The 17,612-nt window shown below is 29.3% G+C and overlaps 2 protein-coding genes across 5 annotated transcripts; one reads left to right on the top strand and one right to left on the bottom strand.

The window, feature by feature from the left end:
* Positions 1 to 776: 776 nt before the first annotated feature.
* LOC107449130 (Signal peptidase complex subunit Spase12) lies at positions 777 to 8,573 on the bottom strand. The gene is made up of 4 exons (XM_016064572.4): positions 8,400 to 8,573; positions 5,544 to 5,603; positions 3,738 to 3,824; positions 777 to 1,005 (listed from the first exon to the last, which is right to left on the bottom strand). Exons 1-4 carry the CDS (start codon positions 8,442 to 8,444, stop codon positions 904 to 906), a joined length of 294 nt encoding a protein of 97 aa, XP_015920058.1. The 5' UTR covers positions 8,445 to 8,573; the 3' UTR covers positions 777 to 903.
* LOC107449115 (replication protein A 70 kDa DNA-binding subunit) lies at positions 942 to 13,032 on the top strand. 4 transcript variants are annotated; one of them, XM_043046164.2, is made up of 2 exons: positions 942 to 1,079; positions 10,806 to 13,032. In XM_043046164.2, exon 2 carries the CDS (start codon positions 10,812 to 10,814, stop codon positions 12,582 to 12,584), a length of 1,773 nt encoding a protein of 590 aa, XP_042902098.1. In that variant the 5' UTR covers positions 942 to 1,079; positions 10,806 to 10,811; the 3' UTR covers positions 12,585 to 13,032. The 4 variants fall into 4 exon arrangements, with proteins under 4 accessions (XP_042902098.1, XP_015920041.1, XP_071038337.1 ...); XM_016064555.3 differs by lacking the exon at positions 942 to 1,079 and adding an exon at positions 8,590 to 8,950; XM_071182236.1 differs by lacking the exon at positions 942 to 1,079 and adding an exon at positions 8,595 to 8,660.
* The last annotated feature ends 4,580 nt before the right edge of the window (positions 13,033 to 17,612 follow it).

Here is a 17,612-nt window from a genome sequence, read left to right as displayed (position 1 = left end):
TCAAAAAACATAGCCTACATTTTTAAAATGCAATTCATTTGCCATAAATTTAAAATTAACTTGTAGCTCTAACGACTAATTTCATACATGCCAACATTGGAGAAATAAAATAATGGAGATTTTACTAAACGATCCAACTTTGAGTTTACGACTACTGATGTTCAACTCTGTAGCCTTGTATTTTTTAACCCAATCCAGAAGACAAGGGAACTCCTGGAGCAAGTAGTGGGAGAAATTTGCCTTCATGGAAGACTTTTTTTTATGGAAATAACCAGCATTTGAGTAACATGGAGGGGAAAACCACTTACGGTTAGTCTGACGACAAGGCGACTCTAACTTATGATCCATCTACCACTGAGGATATTTTACTTTCAGCGCTGTGGTCGGTGCAAGCTGGATGCGGAATTAGTATCGGCCAGTCATGGGATTTGAACCTAGGTTCACCTCATTGGAAGGCAAACGCTCTATCCCCTAAGCCATCTTGGCTCGACTTAAATAATTCACATCCAACTTACTGCAGTACTGGCAATAGCATCATCTGTTGAGGAATAAGAGAAGCATTTTTGCCATCAGTGGATATTTTAATACTAATTTTTTTTAAAAAACTTCTTCAACAGATACAGAGAAATTTGTGAATATACAGGTAAACAGGAGATAGTCGTAAAATACAGGAGTCTTTGTTAAAAAAACAGGAGACGTGGCAGGTATGTTATTTAGTCCAAACAAATTAATGACAAAATTTACTTCAATCACTCAGAAAGATGAAATAAAAAAAATTATCAAGTCAAAATTATTTATTTTTATTTTAAAAATGTTTTTGATTGTAAAGAAAAATGACCAAATTTTCATTATATACAAAACTCAAAAAGTATGCACGAGAAGACACACACACAAAAAAAGTATTTATTTCTTCTTCTTAGATTTAGAGCTTTCAATTGGTTCATCTCTGCTTTTCTGCCAATTTAATGGTTTTTGACGAAACATTGGCCAAGGAGGAAGAGTCAACTAGAAATTAAAAAACATCATTATAAAAGGATTTTTTGGAAACAAAATTATCAAAGCTATCTAAAATTATCAAAGTAAGCAAACCTTTTTTTTAGTAAATTTTTTTTCAGTTCATTTTATAAGTGCATTTATTTTCAGTGAATTTCCAATTTTCAGAAAAGAATCTTACCACCACAGATCTTCTTTAATACCTCTATATCAAGCAATCTTTGGTCTTTTCCTTTTCTTATTACATTGTGTAGTATAATTCAAAACTTGTACCACTTTCAGTTAAAAATTCTTAAGTTATGAAAAATATTTCTCTATTATTAACCTAGTTTTGTTGCTGATAAAAGCTATAATCATTTTGAATGGAGAAAACAATTTTTAACCAACACTGACAAGATACACACTCAATTTAAAAAATTCCAAATTTAAATTCACTTAATTCCAAAATTAAAACTAATTAAGCTGGAAAAAAAAAAGATTTAATTCATCAGTATATTAGCAGACAGATTTTTTCCGGGAAATATTCTATTCCGAGACATTTTCACCCACAGGTTTAGTTTAAGTTCTTGAACAAAAATATTTTCAGAAAAAAAAAATAACTTTAGAAAGTATGAAAAATTTAAATTAGACAATAATAATATTGTAGAAAAAAGTGCAGCAAGAGTTAAAATACTTGAATTTTGGATTATTACTTTTTTAAAGAAAATTAAGAATGTGGGTGAATACTTACAGTAACTTTTGCATCCTTGAATTACTAATGGTTCATACTTTGTAAGTAGTTCTAAAATACCGATATTGCAGCATAAAAAGCAGCAGGTGACAGTTATGAATTAATTAATTTATTTTCTTTAATTAAGGAATTGTGTTTAGTACTGATACTTCATAAATTCAGATACAGTTGAATTTGAATTTTGACCAAAGATATACCAGAAAACTAAAACTGTTAGATAATCAGAAGTGCTCTATTATTTATATTCTAAGAGTACAAACATTAAATTATGCATAAAATTATTAAAAATTGATAAGTATTATCATTAAATGAGCTAGAGTAACTCTACTTTGACATTCACAAAACCCTATAAATATTTTAAATAAATAATCCCATGAAACTGAAGTGGTAAGATATTACCTGGTTAAATTACCTTCAAAAATATTTTAAAAGTAAATAACAGTCGACATGCTACAAGTGCTTCAAAAATAGGCGCCTATTTTCAAGACTTGCCAAGAGAGAATGAGAAGAAATAGAGAAATTTTGAGTATTTTCGAAGGGAATGAAGCTTTTAGTAAGGTAATATCTATAATTATTTGTTTTTACGTAATTTAAAAATAGGAAACGGGGATTAATATTCACGCAACTTTAAATAGCATCAATATTATATTGATGACCGTATAGAATCTGTTCTAAAAGTGCTACTAAATCTACTAAAGTGCAAGGAATATTCACTCATATGTTTTAATTTAATTCAAAATGGTTATGAGATAAAGATTAACAGATTAAGATATTACAGATTTTGTTTCTAATTTATAAAAGGATATTACAGATTAAGATTTACTGTAATATCCTTTTATAAATTAGAAACAAAAAATGTCTTTTTTAATATCGGTTCTAGTCTTTTTGCTGGGAAAAAATATTTTTTGTAACCAAATCTGAGATGAAGCAGAAAAAATAGTTTTTTTTCTTAAAAAAGAAAAAAAAAAAAAGCAGAATTTTAACACTAAATTATTGTACAGTTAAAAAAAAAAAAAAAAACAGGAACACCTTTAATTACTTTTGATACATTAATCAGATTTTCATGTACTAGAATTCCATCTTAATTATTCACAAGGTGATCTCAAATATAATATAAATGTGTCAAAAATTTTTTGAATTTGCTGGAAAAATTCTCAATATATAGCAAAATATACAAAAAGGTAAAATTAACATTAAGGGGTCTAACTTTCAATCGCTGTCCTGACCATGCATTTAGGACCATATTTTGGCTGCATTTCTGAGTAAAGTATGCTTTTGTTTCTGAATTTATAATTTGATTGTCTACGCTAATTAATAAGTTTATTCGAGGTCAACCCCGAGAACCAATAAATTTTAGTCCAGGTATATGAAAATCTGATCATCAGATCATAAGTTATACAAGGTGTTTAATTCTTTTGTGCACTGTACATATCATACCAGCCATATTCTTATCATACTCTTCCCTACAATGATTTTTTCAAGTGGTAATGTTGCTTAAACACGCCATCACATGAAAATCATGCATTTCTATACATGCTTAATTCTTTTACATATAAAATCAACTGATTCATGGGAGGGGGTATGCAGCTTCTGTTGTCCAAGACTCTCTCAATCTCTCCCTGGTGACAGGCAAACCAACACCTGCCTATCCCGACTGGCCAGTGGACACCTGAAAAGTCTCACATTTTCTGCAAATCAAAAGATCTTTTTTCTTTGCCCTAAATGCCAACAAAACCAGGCATCACCTGAGCACATCTTGATCTGTTTAGGGCTGGACTGGAACGATATTCATTCCTCTCCCATTCTGGTTTCGGATTTTCTCAATATCAACGGATTCATTGATCTGGTCTGACCCCGTCAGACCAGATGGGAATTAGCAACAACAACATATAAAATCATTTTAGATCAAATGTATAAACCCTAAAACTTAATCAATAAGTATAAGTTTTGTTACCACTTTAAAAAATAGAAAAGGCAGCTGTGACATATTAATATGTTTTTATAGAATACTTACTAAACTTGATAAAAGAAATCCAGCTCCAAGAATATAAACTGTGTATGAAAATTGTTGAAAAGAGTAGCCAACCATTAAGCCAGAAAACTGTAAACAAAAACATTCCTTTCATTAGAATGTTACATGCACGACATGTTTGTGAAAAAAATAAACACAGTACAGTACCTTTTAGAAATTGAAATATTTAAAAAAAAAATTTAACTACTAAAATGAATTGTTTTAATAAATTATATTTCAATAATAATTGAGGAAAAAATTTAAAATGCTGAAAACAGAAATTAAAATTTTTAGTGTTTACAAAAACATTTCTTTCAGCATAGCGTTGCCAGTCTGACAACACGTAACCCTTTTGCAACGGGAAGTGCAAACGCGTGCTTATCGCTGAGGCCGGCAGTCTCTCTCGCGAGTGTCTCTCCAGGGCCAAAGGGTTTTTTGCTGTTAAGCCTAAATCCATGAAATTACCGAAATATCCACGCATAGTTTAATAATGTTCTGTAGAGTATTTAAATGGCATATGCTTCATATATATTTCTATAGATACTTTATTTACTTAAGTTATTTCTTGTTTAAATATATATTTTAAACATTTTATTTTCATCACGTACTTACCATTCAATAACTTTTAACATTATATATCTGAAAACTAAGTATATGACTTAAAATTCTTTTTTCGTATGAAAAAGTTTGAAAACACTAACATTGCACTAAAAACTGGACCGCAAATCGAAATACCCAACGCTGTAGCGAAAAAAAATCAACCTCCTCTGCTTACTGTAAACAAATACCTAGTGCGAATTCAAAGAGCTGTCATAAAACATTTCTTTCTCCTCCACTCCTTCCCCCTAAAAACCACGTGTATGTGAGTCATACTACTATCATTTTGAGTAGAAGGTCAAATCTACATGTATCTGAAACCATATGGACATACAATGCCATCTTCTGGTAGAAATTTTATTTTTTAAAATGTTTCACGACATTGGCGTAAATGAGTGATGGCCGGGGGTGAACGAGAAAACACTTTGGCACACTGGTGTGTCGGTCGGGAAATAAGTGTGTTTCTTGCTGGCATGTATATGTGACAGTCGGCGCGAAAGGGTTAATTCAAAAGTGTTACAAATTACTAGAAATTTAACACTATTTGCTTTTACACATTAATCAATTTGTAAACACTATTCTTTAAACAACAAGAAATAAAGTATGTCTCTTGAATAAGAATACACTGTCTGAGGTCACGGTTGCTAATGTGTTGCACAACTAAAATTTGTAACCGAAATTTTCTGTTCTGCTACGATAATTGAAAAATAGTAGAAATAATAGATGAAAAAAAATGAGTTGATAGTTCTAGCTGGCCTAATCTGCAACACAAAGTACACTGTATAATGCTGAAAGTACCAATGATATAGTAAGTGCTTTAGCTTGTGGCTGTTGCAGTATATCTTGTTGTTATAACTAATAAATAATAACAAGATTAATAACTCTTAAAAATTAGATATAATATTTAACACTAAATATTTAAAAATAAATGGAAGTAATAATATTGAATTTATGAACTGTATAAAAACATAAGTATAAAAAATTCATTTATACTAAAAAAAAATAACATTCACTCAATTTAATAGCTTGTACTTCAATATATAATACAATATGCATTAATTAGTTATACAGGAAAATATGTAGTTTTTCTAGAAACAAACATGGAATCACTTTTTAATAAAAAGTTTATTATTGCGCTTACAACTGCAAGTATTCATAATTAAATAGAAAATTAAAAAGATATCCTAAAAGCTAAATAAAACTAATACTTACAGCAAACAAAAGAATTATTGTTTGAAAAATTCGCTCAGCCTTCTTTTGACCATCAAAATCCTTTAAAAAAGAAAAAAAAACATTAAATATTTTTATGCAGTATGACTTAGATCAATGTGATATAAGTGATTTTTAAAATTAGCCTTGTGTGAGTAACAAAAAAACACACAAGAATAATAATTTTCAATCCAATCAAGCAAACCAAATAAAGGGAAAAAATGTTGGAAATAATCACGCTAAAGGGCTCAAGCTGCTCCCAAATAACATACTTGGGGATATTCATGTATCAGCATCTGTTTGTGTTAAGTATAATCATCAAGAGGCCAAAGAGTTTTTAAACATTGCAAGAAAAAAAATATGTTGGAGTTTGCCCGAAGGTGGCTATGAGTTACAGCTGCTGTAGATATCTATTCAAAAATCTTTCCACATACTGCATCAGCTTTTTGATTAGCAACTGGATTTAAATTAACTGTTAGCAGTCTGTTAGATTTAAATTAACTTTGTGATACACTTTAACATTTTAATTTGTTTTATGCTGGTCAATTCTTTAAAGGTTGGTGCCTTATGTGCTTGTTAAACGCTAGTTAAAAAGTTTTATAATGAAGTGAAGTTGCTTAAGCTTAAGATTAAAAAATGTTTTAGCCTTGAGAAAAACATTTTTCTAAGTGGAGTTATTTTTGTATCAATATCTGTTTGTGCCAACTACAATTCTCAAGGAATTTTCAGTTAGCAAAAATTATAAAAACAAAATAGTACAAGTTAGTCAGAGGTGGTTTTATATTCCATCGGTGGTTGGAAAAACTATAAATAATTTTTTAGCTAACAACAACTACTTTACTAAAAATATAGTTAACTAAAACCTGCTTTTGAATAATTATCACTAATTAATTACTTTTAAAATTTTTTTGGAAGATTTAATTTACACTTATATTCAAAACTAAAAAATATTGAAAGAAAATTTCATAAAAAGGGGTTTAGAGTGGCACTCTTGGATTATTTTTAAAGGAAAAAATATTAAGTAATATAGACTTGTGTTTTGATGAGCTAATTTATTTTTCTAAACCATGTTTTCATCCCTTAACGATCGGTTAACTTAAAAGAAAACGGACATAAAAGTTACTATTTTTTTGGCTTTTGTATTACGTATTTGAAGAGTGCTGAAATCTAGTTTAAAATAAACTAATTATCTACAATTACCTTAAAAAATATCCAGGTACTGCTATCTGGTGTGTAAAATGAGAAATAAAAAAGAAATGAATTAGTTTTATTCTTATTGCCACGTTACTACTGAACACTCCAGCCCGTCAATGTCACGGGAGCGAGAAATAGGGGGCAAAAACTCACCCCGTCATTTTCACAGGAACAAGAAGGAAGGGGTTTTTAAGCCCTATTAGTTTATTAGCCTAAAAGTTTATTAGCCTTTGCAGTTTAGACAACTTGTGTCTCTGCTTTGGGGAAGTTGCCATATCGTGATCTGTGGCAGAATAATCACCAAGTCTTGGAAACTTCCGAGTAGTGGCCCTAGAGAAGCTAAAAAAAAAAAAAAAAATTCACAGAAAGGGACTAATTCAAAAGGTATAACTCGAAGCCACCCCTGGGCAAAATTCTACATGTTTTTTTTTAAAAAAATTTGCACGCTTTAAATCTATCAGGCACCCTGGCGATTGTAGTTAGCGTGGCATATCACGATACGGAAATATTAATAATAATAAAAAAACACAGTTACATGGATATGATCATCATCATGTTAAGCTTTTTTCAAATTAGCCAAAATATGTTTCAGTAATCAAAAAGACAATTGTAAAGATAAAAGATTTATGCATTTTAGAAACTCAGTTAAAAAAGAATATTTTTATGTTTTGTTACTTACAATGCAATAGTTCGGGAATATTTCCATATATCGTAATCTGCCACGCCAACTACAACCAACAAAGGGGCAAATTCCTTTTAAGTAGAACATTTTAAATAAAATCATGTAGAGGTTTCTCTGGGGGTGGCATAGAGTTATACCCTTCGAGTTGGTCCCTTCTTGCGATGTCTTTTTAGTTTCTTATGGGCCGCATCCCGAAAGTTGCCAAGACTTGGCGATTATTCTACCATAGATCACGATATGTCTTGCATCTACTGAGTTACACCCTTCAAATGGATTTCCTTCTGAGACTCTTTTTTAGTTTCTCACGACTTACTGCCTGCTGGAAGTCACAAAAGCTTGGCGTCTTCCTTTTAAATTTTAAAATTTCTTTCAATGCACTTCTTTAGTTTCTTGCATGCCACTGCTAGTTGTAGCCAAACCACAAAGACCAATTTAGCACAATAAAGAAATTTCCCAAAGTTACTTTTTAGGGGAGATTTCTGTACTGTGATCTGCGGCAGAATAATCGCCGAGTCTTGGAAAGTGTGCCTGCAAGGAACTAAAAATACATCACAGAAAGGGACTAACTCGAAACCACCCTGGGCAAACAGCTACATATTTTTTTTAAAAAAATTGGCAAGTTTAAAATCTATTTGGCGCCTTGGCGACTGTAGTTAGCACGACAGATCACGATACGGAAATATCCCAGTTTTTTATAAGATAAAATTGAGCTCGCATGCAAAAGTTTTATAAATTAGAGTTAAAATGGCTTTCATGTAGAGGCAACATATTTTGTCAAAATATGCCGGAAAATTTAGCATTTATACCAAATTAAAACAGAATGATTTTATCAATTTCATTGGAACAACCTTATTTAAAGCAACATACAATATATATAAACTTGAAGAATTTTCAAACCGGTAGACATAATTGACATGTATAAACAAACATATTTAGATAGAAATCAAGTTAACATTTTTTCCCCAAAGTCATAATACTTTTACCATATGAACAGGAAGACTTTTAAACTTTTCTATGATAGCAGACATTATGATACTTTAAGAATTGATCCAATTTTTAATTCCTTTTAAAGAATTCAAATCCAGCAGAAGAAAAAATTCAGTTTTTGTTTAACACGTATCACAGAAATTGCGGTTGCAGGCAGGTTATTTTTCTGTTGTCAAAGTTACAAATATATTTTTGTGAGAACGAGCTAAGCAGTAGACGCTCTCGTTCGCAATAAAGCTGCTGGTTGAACGGATTGTGTGAGTTTTTTGAGTTTTTAAATGTATTTATTCACTTTTCAAACACCTAAATACATTATATAATTTTTTTCGGATCATCGAGTTGAAGATGAAATTCCAAAGGGATTTAAAGATCGAAAATAATATACGCATTACATAAGTGGCAACAATTTTTCTAAAAAAAAAGGTATTAAAAAAATATTGCGCGCTAAAACAGGCATCAGACATTATTGTCTTACTTTAGACAAAAATATATACACAATTTAATGTTGTAGGAATTATTTTCTCGATTTCAAATATAATTAATTCATGTAAGTATTATTAAATACGTCTTTTCTGATGTGTTTTTGTTAGTTTAAAAGTTTGTTTATATAAACATTGCTTCGTTTGAGTTCTGTTTTCTCCCTCATTTAAAATCACCAGAAAGTTATTATTCTGAAATAAAATACCTTCATCTTGTGTGTGTTTTTGTTTTCGTAAAGAAAAAGTTATAATTTGAGTTCTGTTACGTCTTATTTTATTACGCAGGTATTTAGCTTTTTGCGTTTGTTGGTTTTAACTGCCATGTCAAATAGTAACTATCATAACTTCAAATATAACATTTGCGAAGTAGCATAAACATTGACTTTTTTAAATCACATTGTCTGTAACAAAATTGTTAAATCATGAATATCAAATTTGTGTTAAATATTTGTATCAAATTGGAGTTTGTATTGTATAACTGCTCGCTGATTGTTTAATTGCTGATTTAAAAATAAAAATTATGAGCATAAATTTTATTTATCTTTTTGTAAATCCCATTTAAGATACCGTAATTTTAATTATTGATTTATTTAGAAAATTACATCAGGATCCAAATATTAGGTACTTACGTTAAATAATACTTACCAAATAAATATACAGAAAAATGTTAACAAATTGCCACATTTATAAATTTTAATTCTGTGTGACATAACTTTAATGGTAAAAATTCTTTTTTAGTTTATAAGCACAGAGCTCTTTAATTACAATTGCCCTGTTATTTTTATTTTGCATACTTTATTTTATTGTGTTAATTTTCCTTATTTTATCAATATGGATTTATATTTCTTCATTTAACATTTATAAATTGGTAGCTCTTGAGTTGATGTTCAGAGGTTATTATAGAATTAAATTTTTTTTATTGTTATATTAAGAACAGCAATCTACAATTTTTATTTTCTGAAAACCACAACCGTTTTTGTTTCTTTTCATAAGCTAGTATATTACTAAATAGAATTTATCATATTTAGAATAATCTTTTTCTTCTACTTGGTTAGTCAATTTTTATTTTATTTTTATTTTTTTTTAAGTAGAGAATCCAGTTTCTTGAGTATTCAAAATTTAGAAGAAAATATTACTAAAATTTAAGCTAGAGTTATATTTTTTTAGACTGCAGAATAATGTCGATTTTTGACTGATTAAGATGTTTAGATTAACGTTAAAAGTTACTTTTGAAATTAATATGAGTTGTTGTGCCTTGTTTTAATTTTGTTATGTAATTGAACTGAAGTGAGAATAAATGTAAGTCCATAATATAAAGATAAATGTATATTGTTTTATCAATTTAATGAGTAATGTAGCAAAGCCTTGTTTTTATTATTTTTTTTCATTAAGTAGCATTGTGAGTTATGTTTTAAATCACTCGCTCTATGGCACCAAGGGTGCAGAAAAGTTAGTGCCTTTATAATATTCAAAACTGTTTTCTCCCCCCTTAGTTACAATAATTTTTTAGAAAGTAAAGTTTATTTTCTTTAACAGGAAAAATAAATTTTTATTTTTATACAATTCTTAATTAAATTAGCACAAGTATTAAAAATAATAGAAATCAAAGTATATAGAAATAGTAATAACTTATTTGTAAAGCAAAATTTTTATTTTGCAATCAAAAATTTTGCATCAATTTTTTTATTTATTTACATTAAAAATTTATCCTGGACTGCCATAATTTCTATGATTCTCGATCGCACAAACTGCGCTATTGCCTGGAATTACAGTCCATGGCTTCCTAAGAATAAGTCAGTGTTTTATAATTTTTTTAATAAATATTGCTTAACAATAAAAATACTTTTAGAGAATGAAAGCTGGTAAAGTGTTTTTTATTTATTTATTTTTCAAATTTTGTGATTTTTGTTTTTTGACTTTTAGATAGTAATGGCTCCCCAACTGACATCTGGAGCTATAGACAGAATATTGCAGGGAGAAGATGTGCCAAATGCTGTTCTACAAATACTTGGTTGCAAAAAAATCCCAGGAACTGGTAATGATCGTTATCGTTTACTTATTTCAGATGGAGTTATTGGGTGTCCATTTGCAATGCTCGGCACTCAACTGAACCACATGGTTACCAACAAAGAGTTAGAGAAATTTACGGTTGTTAGAGTTGATAAATGTGTGTGTAATCAGGTTCAACCTGATCGTAAAGTTATCATCTTATTAAATTTGACAGTATTGTGTCCCAGCCATGAAGTCAATGAAAAAATAGGAAATCCTGTAAATGCAACTGCTGCAAATGCAGCCCAACCAGCTCCTTCTACTGGAGCTGCTGCAACAAATGGGAGTGCTAAGCCATCTTATGCAAAGGAACCACAGCATAATGTGTCTGAAACTTCAATGGTTAATGGCACTGCTGTTCACCCAATTTCAAGTTTAACACCATATCAAAATAAATGGACTATTAAAGTTCGAGTCACTAACAAAACACCCTTGCGTACTTATAGTAATGCACGTGGTGAAGGAAAACTGTTTTCTATGAATTTGCTCGATGAAAGTGGGGAAATTAAAGCAACTGCCTTCAATGATGCTGCTGGTAAATATTATGATTTGATTGAAGTTGGCAAAGTGTATTACTTATCTAAAGCTCAGCTAAAAACCGCTGATAAAAGGTACTCATCTCTCAAAAATGAATATGAGTTAACTTTTAACAATGACACTACAGTCATGCCTTGTGAAGAATCCACTTCCATTCCGTCACTTCGATTCGATTTTGTGCCCATCGCCGAGATCGAGCAAGTAGAAAAAGATACGAATATTGACGTGATTGGCGTTTGTAAAAGCTGCACAGATGCTACTACTCTTATTTCAAAGCAAGGAAAGGAATTGGTGAAAAGAGAGGTCAAGCTTGTTGATCGTAGTAATAAGGAGGTTAGTTTAACTTTGTGGGGAAGTGATGCTGAAAAGTTTGATGGAACCTCAAATCCTGTTATAGCAGTCAAAGGTGCTAGAGTATCAGAATTCAATGGCAGAACATTATCTGTAAGCATGAGTAGTTCTATGCAAATAAATCCAGATATAAAGGAAGCTCACATTTTAAAAGGCTGGTTTGAAAGAGAAGGAGCCAATATGGAGGTTCAGTCGATATCTGGTAAAGGACCATCGGGTAGTATGGGCGGAGATTGGAAAACATTTGCCCAAACTGCGAGTGAACAACTTGGCATGGGTGACAAACCTGATTATTATATAAATAAAGCTACCATAGTAATGTTGAGGAAGGAAAATTGTTTATATATGGCTTGTCCTTCACAAGAATGTAATAAAAAAGTTGTTGATATGAATAATGGTGTCTACAGATGTGAAAAATGTAATCGAGAATACAGTGAGTTTCAATGGCGTCTCCTGTTGTCCTTGAGTGTTGCAGATTTTACTGAAAATACATGGGTAACTTGTTTCCAAGAATCTGCAGAAGCTATTTTGGGTGTTTCAGCCCAAGAATTAGGATCATTCAAAGAAAATGATGAAGAAAAATTTAATGAAGTTCTTACTGAGGCAAATTTCAAATCCTATGTCTTCAAGCTTCGCACTAAAATGGAGACATTCAATGAAGAAAGTCGTCTAAAAACAACTGTAGTGACTGTTTCACCAATTGATCCTGTAAGTTATACACGTAAAATATTATCGGATATAAAGAAGTTGGAGCAAGAGATTTAGTTGTGAATTGTTTTAAAGTTAAAGTTTCTGTGAAGATGTTCGGTCAATGAAGAGTGATCTTAAAACCTGACTGTTGCACCAATTTATCCTATAAGTTGTACACATAAAATATCAAATGTTAGGAAGTTGAAGCAAGAAATTTAGTTGGAAATGTTTTAAAATAATAATTTGCTTAAAAGTAAGCAAGGTTTTAGAGTTTAATATATCAACAGTGTTAAATTGTCTGCTACATGAAGATGTTATATGGCTTGTATATAGTTGAATTTTGCAATGAGCATTTAATTTTTTCTTGTTTGTTTACTTAGACTAATGATGCACACAAAATCCATAAACAAATGTTTCTTTTTTCTTTCTAAATCTTATTTTTTGTTTTCTTTTATGTTCTCAAAATAAATAACATTTTTATGTGTATTGAAAAAATCTAGAAATAAATATTTTCTTATGAGAAGATGAGGAATCTTTTATTAAATACAAGTCATTTAATTTTTTTGTTATTTTCAAACAATTTTTTTAAAAATTTTACTGTCTCCATAGAATAAAATAAAGTGCCGCTTTTGTCCTGAAAAGTGTTTTGATATATTTAAACACACAAATTAGTGTGTCTCTGCTTATTTATTTTTTAAGCAAGTTAATTTTCATGAAAGATTGCTCCATCAGTTTGGAAAGGTACTCTCTTTGGAAGCAATTAAAACTAGAAATTCTCTTGGAAACTTGCTATTATCAATTCTGGAAATTTTTGGAGCACACAGTTGGATATGTGTATCTGATTGGCTGTTGAAACATGGCATTTGTTTATGTTAGCAAAGTAAGCCTATCTCATCGAATATGAATTCTCTAAAGTGGCACATTCTATACTTTTCCATATAGAGTGATTTGAATTATTTCTTACTTAACATAAAGGTATGAAGCAATGTAAGACAAACTAATTATGCAAAAAAGTTGTGAAATGCATGAAAAAATCATGGTTACACAAAAATATAATTATATAATAAATCTGTTTGAAATAAAATATTTTAATAAATTTAATATGCGATATGGCAGTGTTTAATATATGGCAGCCAATTTGTTTATAAACAACCAGTTGGAGCTGAGGTCATAGGTCAGGAAATTGTGTATTTGTGTTCTTCTCGAATGAGAGTGTCATTGCAAATGTGTTTTAAACTATTAATAATAACTGAACATATCTTAAATAAATTTATACAGTGGTACTTTAAAAAGTAATTCTAACTTAATAAGTAATTCTTATTAGGTAAGAGGGGGCAGTAGCCCCCTCTGAAATTTTTGTGAGGGGGCAAATAATATGTTTCGCCCCTCCTGAAATGTAAACATTCGAGAAAATAAAATCAAGTTAAATTCCAATTAAAAAATAGTAAAAACGTAAATTTTTAGAAAAAAAAACATTTTAAATTGAACTTTAAAACTATTTTCCTCTGAAATTAAAGTAAGAGGTTATAATAAATATAAAGACAAGGCTCTTTTTCTCAACTCAGAAGCTATTTTTCAAAAAGAAAACTTTATTTTCCTCTGATATTTAATAAAAGGGCGAATAATGCGTTTCGCCCCTTCTGAAATTTAGACATTCAAAAAAATGAAGTCAATTTAAATTAGTAAACTTAGAGGGAAAAAAACCTTTTTTCCCCAACTAAATTGAGGGGGCGAGAGGTAAATTAATTTAATTGAGGGAGCGAATTAATAAATTAATTTCATTTTAATTGAGGGGGCGAATAATGCGTTTCGCCCCTTCTAAAATTTAGACATTCACAAAAATGAAGTCAAATTATATATTAGTAAACTTAGAGGGGAAAAAAAACCTTATTTTTTTCAACTAAATTGAGGGGTTGAATTAATAAATTAATTTAATTTAATTGAGGGGCGAATGATGTGCTTCGCCCCTTCTGAAATTAGCCATTCGTGAAAATAAAGTTGGATTGGTAGTTTTAGAAAAAAAAGGAAATTTTTTAAATTTAAAAATAAATAAATAAAATTATTTTCTTCTGAAATTTAATTGAGGGAGCAAATAGTGTGCTTAGCCCCTTTTGAAATTTAGACATTAGTGACTATAAGGTCAAGCAAAGAAAAAAAAGGAACAATTTCTTTTTCTACTTTAAAATTATTTTCGAAATCAAAATTTTTATTTTACTGCGACTTTAAGTTGAGGGGGCGAACAATGTGCCATTCGTGAAAATAAAGTTAAGTTAAATGAGTAATTTTAGAAAAAAAAACTTTTTTTCAACTTCAAAGTTGTTGTTTTTTTTAAAAGAAAACACTATTTATTCTGAAATTTAATTGAGGGGGCGAATAGTGTACTTAGACCCTTATGAAATTTAGACATTCATGAGAATGAAGCTAAATTAAATTGGTAACTTTTTAAAAAGTCTAATTTTTTTCTATTGTGAAGCTATTTTTAAAATATAAAATTTCATTTTCCTCTGAAATTTAATTGGGTATAATATAGCCTACGTCACAGGTTGTGTTGTTCCTACTAAATTTAACCCATGAACGGCATTTTCTGCGAGCCTAACTTCAAGCCACAAATAAACAAACGAAGTGTTCGATCGTTTAAATAGCTGCTCGCCAGATTTTATTGCATTATAAAGAAAAGTTATTGAAACTAAATACAACTAAGTAAACAACAACAACTAAAACAAATAATAACAACTACTAATAACAATAACTAAATAAACAACAACTAAATTCAATTCGTTTAGCATTGCGTCATATGTTGTTCCTACTAAATCGAAGTAGTTGTGTTTTTTTCATATTATACCCAATTGAAGGTCGGCGAATAATATGCTTCACTCCTTCTGAAATTTAGCCATTCGTGAAAATAATGTCAAGTTAAATTGATAACTTTAGAAAAAAAAACCTTTTTTTCTACTTTTAAGTTATTTTCGAAATCAAAAACTTTATTTAATAGTGAATTAGGGGGCGAATAATGTGCTTCGCCCCTTCTGAAATTTAGCAATTCGTGAAAATAAAATTCAGTTTAATTGGTAATTTTAGAAAAAAGAAATTGTTTTTTTCTTAAGACAAAGACTTTTTTTTACATACGAGTATTTTCTATATACGTAATTAAACGAAAAAAAAAAAACAATTTTAAAAACAAAATACTTCTTGAAAAACGGATTGCATATAAAATATATCAAATGTTTAGAAAACTAAAATAATTTCATTTCTTTTACCCTTCCCTGGAAAGAGTAATAAAAGGCATCCTCCACTGATAAAAATTGGTTTCAAAGAATCCCTTGACCTTCAAGAATTTCCTTTCCACCCACCTTGGCATATAATTCTGGTGGCCAAACCCCCCACAAAGACAGTTATTTGTCTCCTCAAAAACAGCCACCTCATGTTACTCTATGGAAAAAAGTACTTTTGCTTCTGTAATTTTCATTTTTATGCCCCTTTGACCTCTTTTTAAAATGTCAGATATCCACAAAACCATATCTTATTTGGATATCTCTTCATAAATTGTCTCAAACAAGCAATTATCTAGATTTTCTGAGAAAACAGATGTTTTAGGCGGGATCTAAACTGGGGAAGAATCTTGTTGACATTTTTCTCTGGTCATTTTGTGATGAGACTTTTAACGCTCTCTGTTGAATTTTCTTTTTTAGCTCATTTAATTACGTAATTTAAGCTATCGATTTTAAATTAAAGCATATTTTTTTTTATTTTGTTTAATTGCTTTAAATTATTTGGTTGATTTTTGTAGTTGTTTTTTTACATCAGTTTGATAAATTAGTTGCAACAGTTCTTTTTAACCTAAATTGTGTCATCCATCAATAATTCAAATTCTTAATGAAGCTTCTCGTTGAATAACAATAAATTTCGAAAGAGGTAAGCAAATGTTTTCATTCCATTAAATTATTTAATGCTTTAATAATTATGTACTGTTAGAATTGTTTTATATATTTGTTCGTATAGTAAATGTTTTTATTATGTTCGTATATCAAATTCATTTATATAGTGGATTAGGTCATGATTTTACTGTTTATTGTGTATGGATTTTGTTATCAGTTTATATTAGGAATTTTTTTTTTTTTAATTGTAAAATAATATTTCGAATTCTTTTTGCTTTTAACAAGTTTAATTTGATTCAGAAATGAAAATCAACCTTTAATTTTTTTATGATTGATTATGTAGAGCAGAATTCAAACACCAAATCCGTTACACATTTAAATCCGTTACACTATTTTTCTCTCTCATGTCAAATAAATCATTTGAAAAAACCTTTATAGACCAACTATAATTTGCATAAATAATGATAATTTTTATCTTAATACAAAAAAAGTAACTACCATTTACATTTTTAGCAATAAAAATGCAACAAAAAAATTATTCTTAAAAAAAGCTTCGTTAAAAATTTCTATAATATTTTATTATTTTCAGTAATAAAAACTTTAATTAAACAAAGCATATATTTCTAAGAATGGGGCAATTTATTTCCGTAGCATTGGTGAGAAAAAAATTTCAGCGTAATTTTTGTAGTTTTTTTTAATCGTGATTTTATAGGATGGTCAAATTGTGTTAATAACTTTGTGCTAAGTAACATAGTGAAAGCTTTTTTCATGAATAATTTTTTTAAATTTAAAGTATTAATTTTTTTAAATTTTAATGCTGAAATTATAAATACTGCTGATAGAGGATAAAGAATTGATCCGATCAATACTGTTGTAATTTAACATTTCTTAAAAATGTGAATATTTCTCTTTATCTATTGAATATTTAAATATTTTTATTTTCCGTTTCCAATTTCGATTTAAATCCTGATAAATAAAACTGGAACAAGATGAGAAAAACCCTACACATAAAACTGCTTAAATTTTATTTTTCCACATTTTTTTTAAAAATTTTATTGTTTTCTTTAAAAATCCGAAAGCAAATAAGACAAATCATTGTTAAGACAAATCATTAAAAAAAAATTTTTTTACGTAGGAAGAAAGTCGTATGACGTTTTTCTCTGGTATGATATTTGCTTTGGAATTTCAAATAAATAAATAAATAAATAGTCCTGTGTCAGGATTGTTT

The sequence above is a fragment of the Parasteatoda tepidariorum genome, chromosome 6, assembly GCF_043381705.1.
Source record: "Parasteatoda tepidariorum isolate YZ-2023 chromosome 6, CAS_Ptep_4.0, whole genome shotgun sequence".
Lineage (NCBI taxonomy): Eukaryota > Metazoa > Arthropoda > Arachnida > Araneae > Theridiidae > Parasteatoda > Parasteatoda tepidariorum.
Note: the sequence above shows the minus strand (reverse complement) of the source record. Positions and strands in the feature narration are given on the sequence as shown.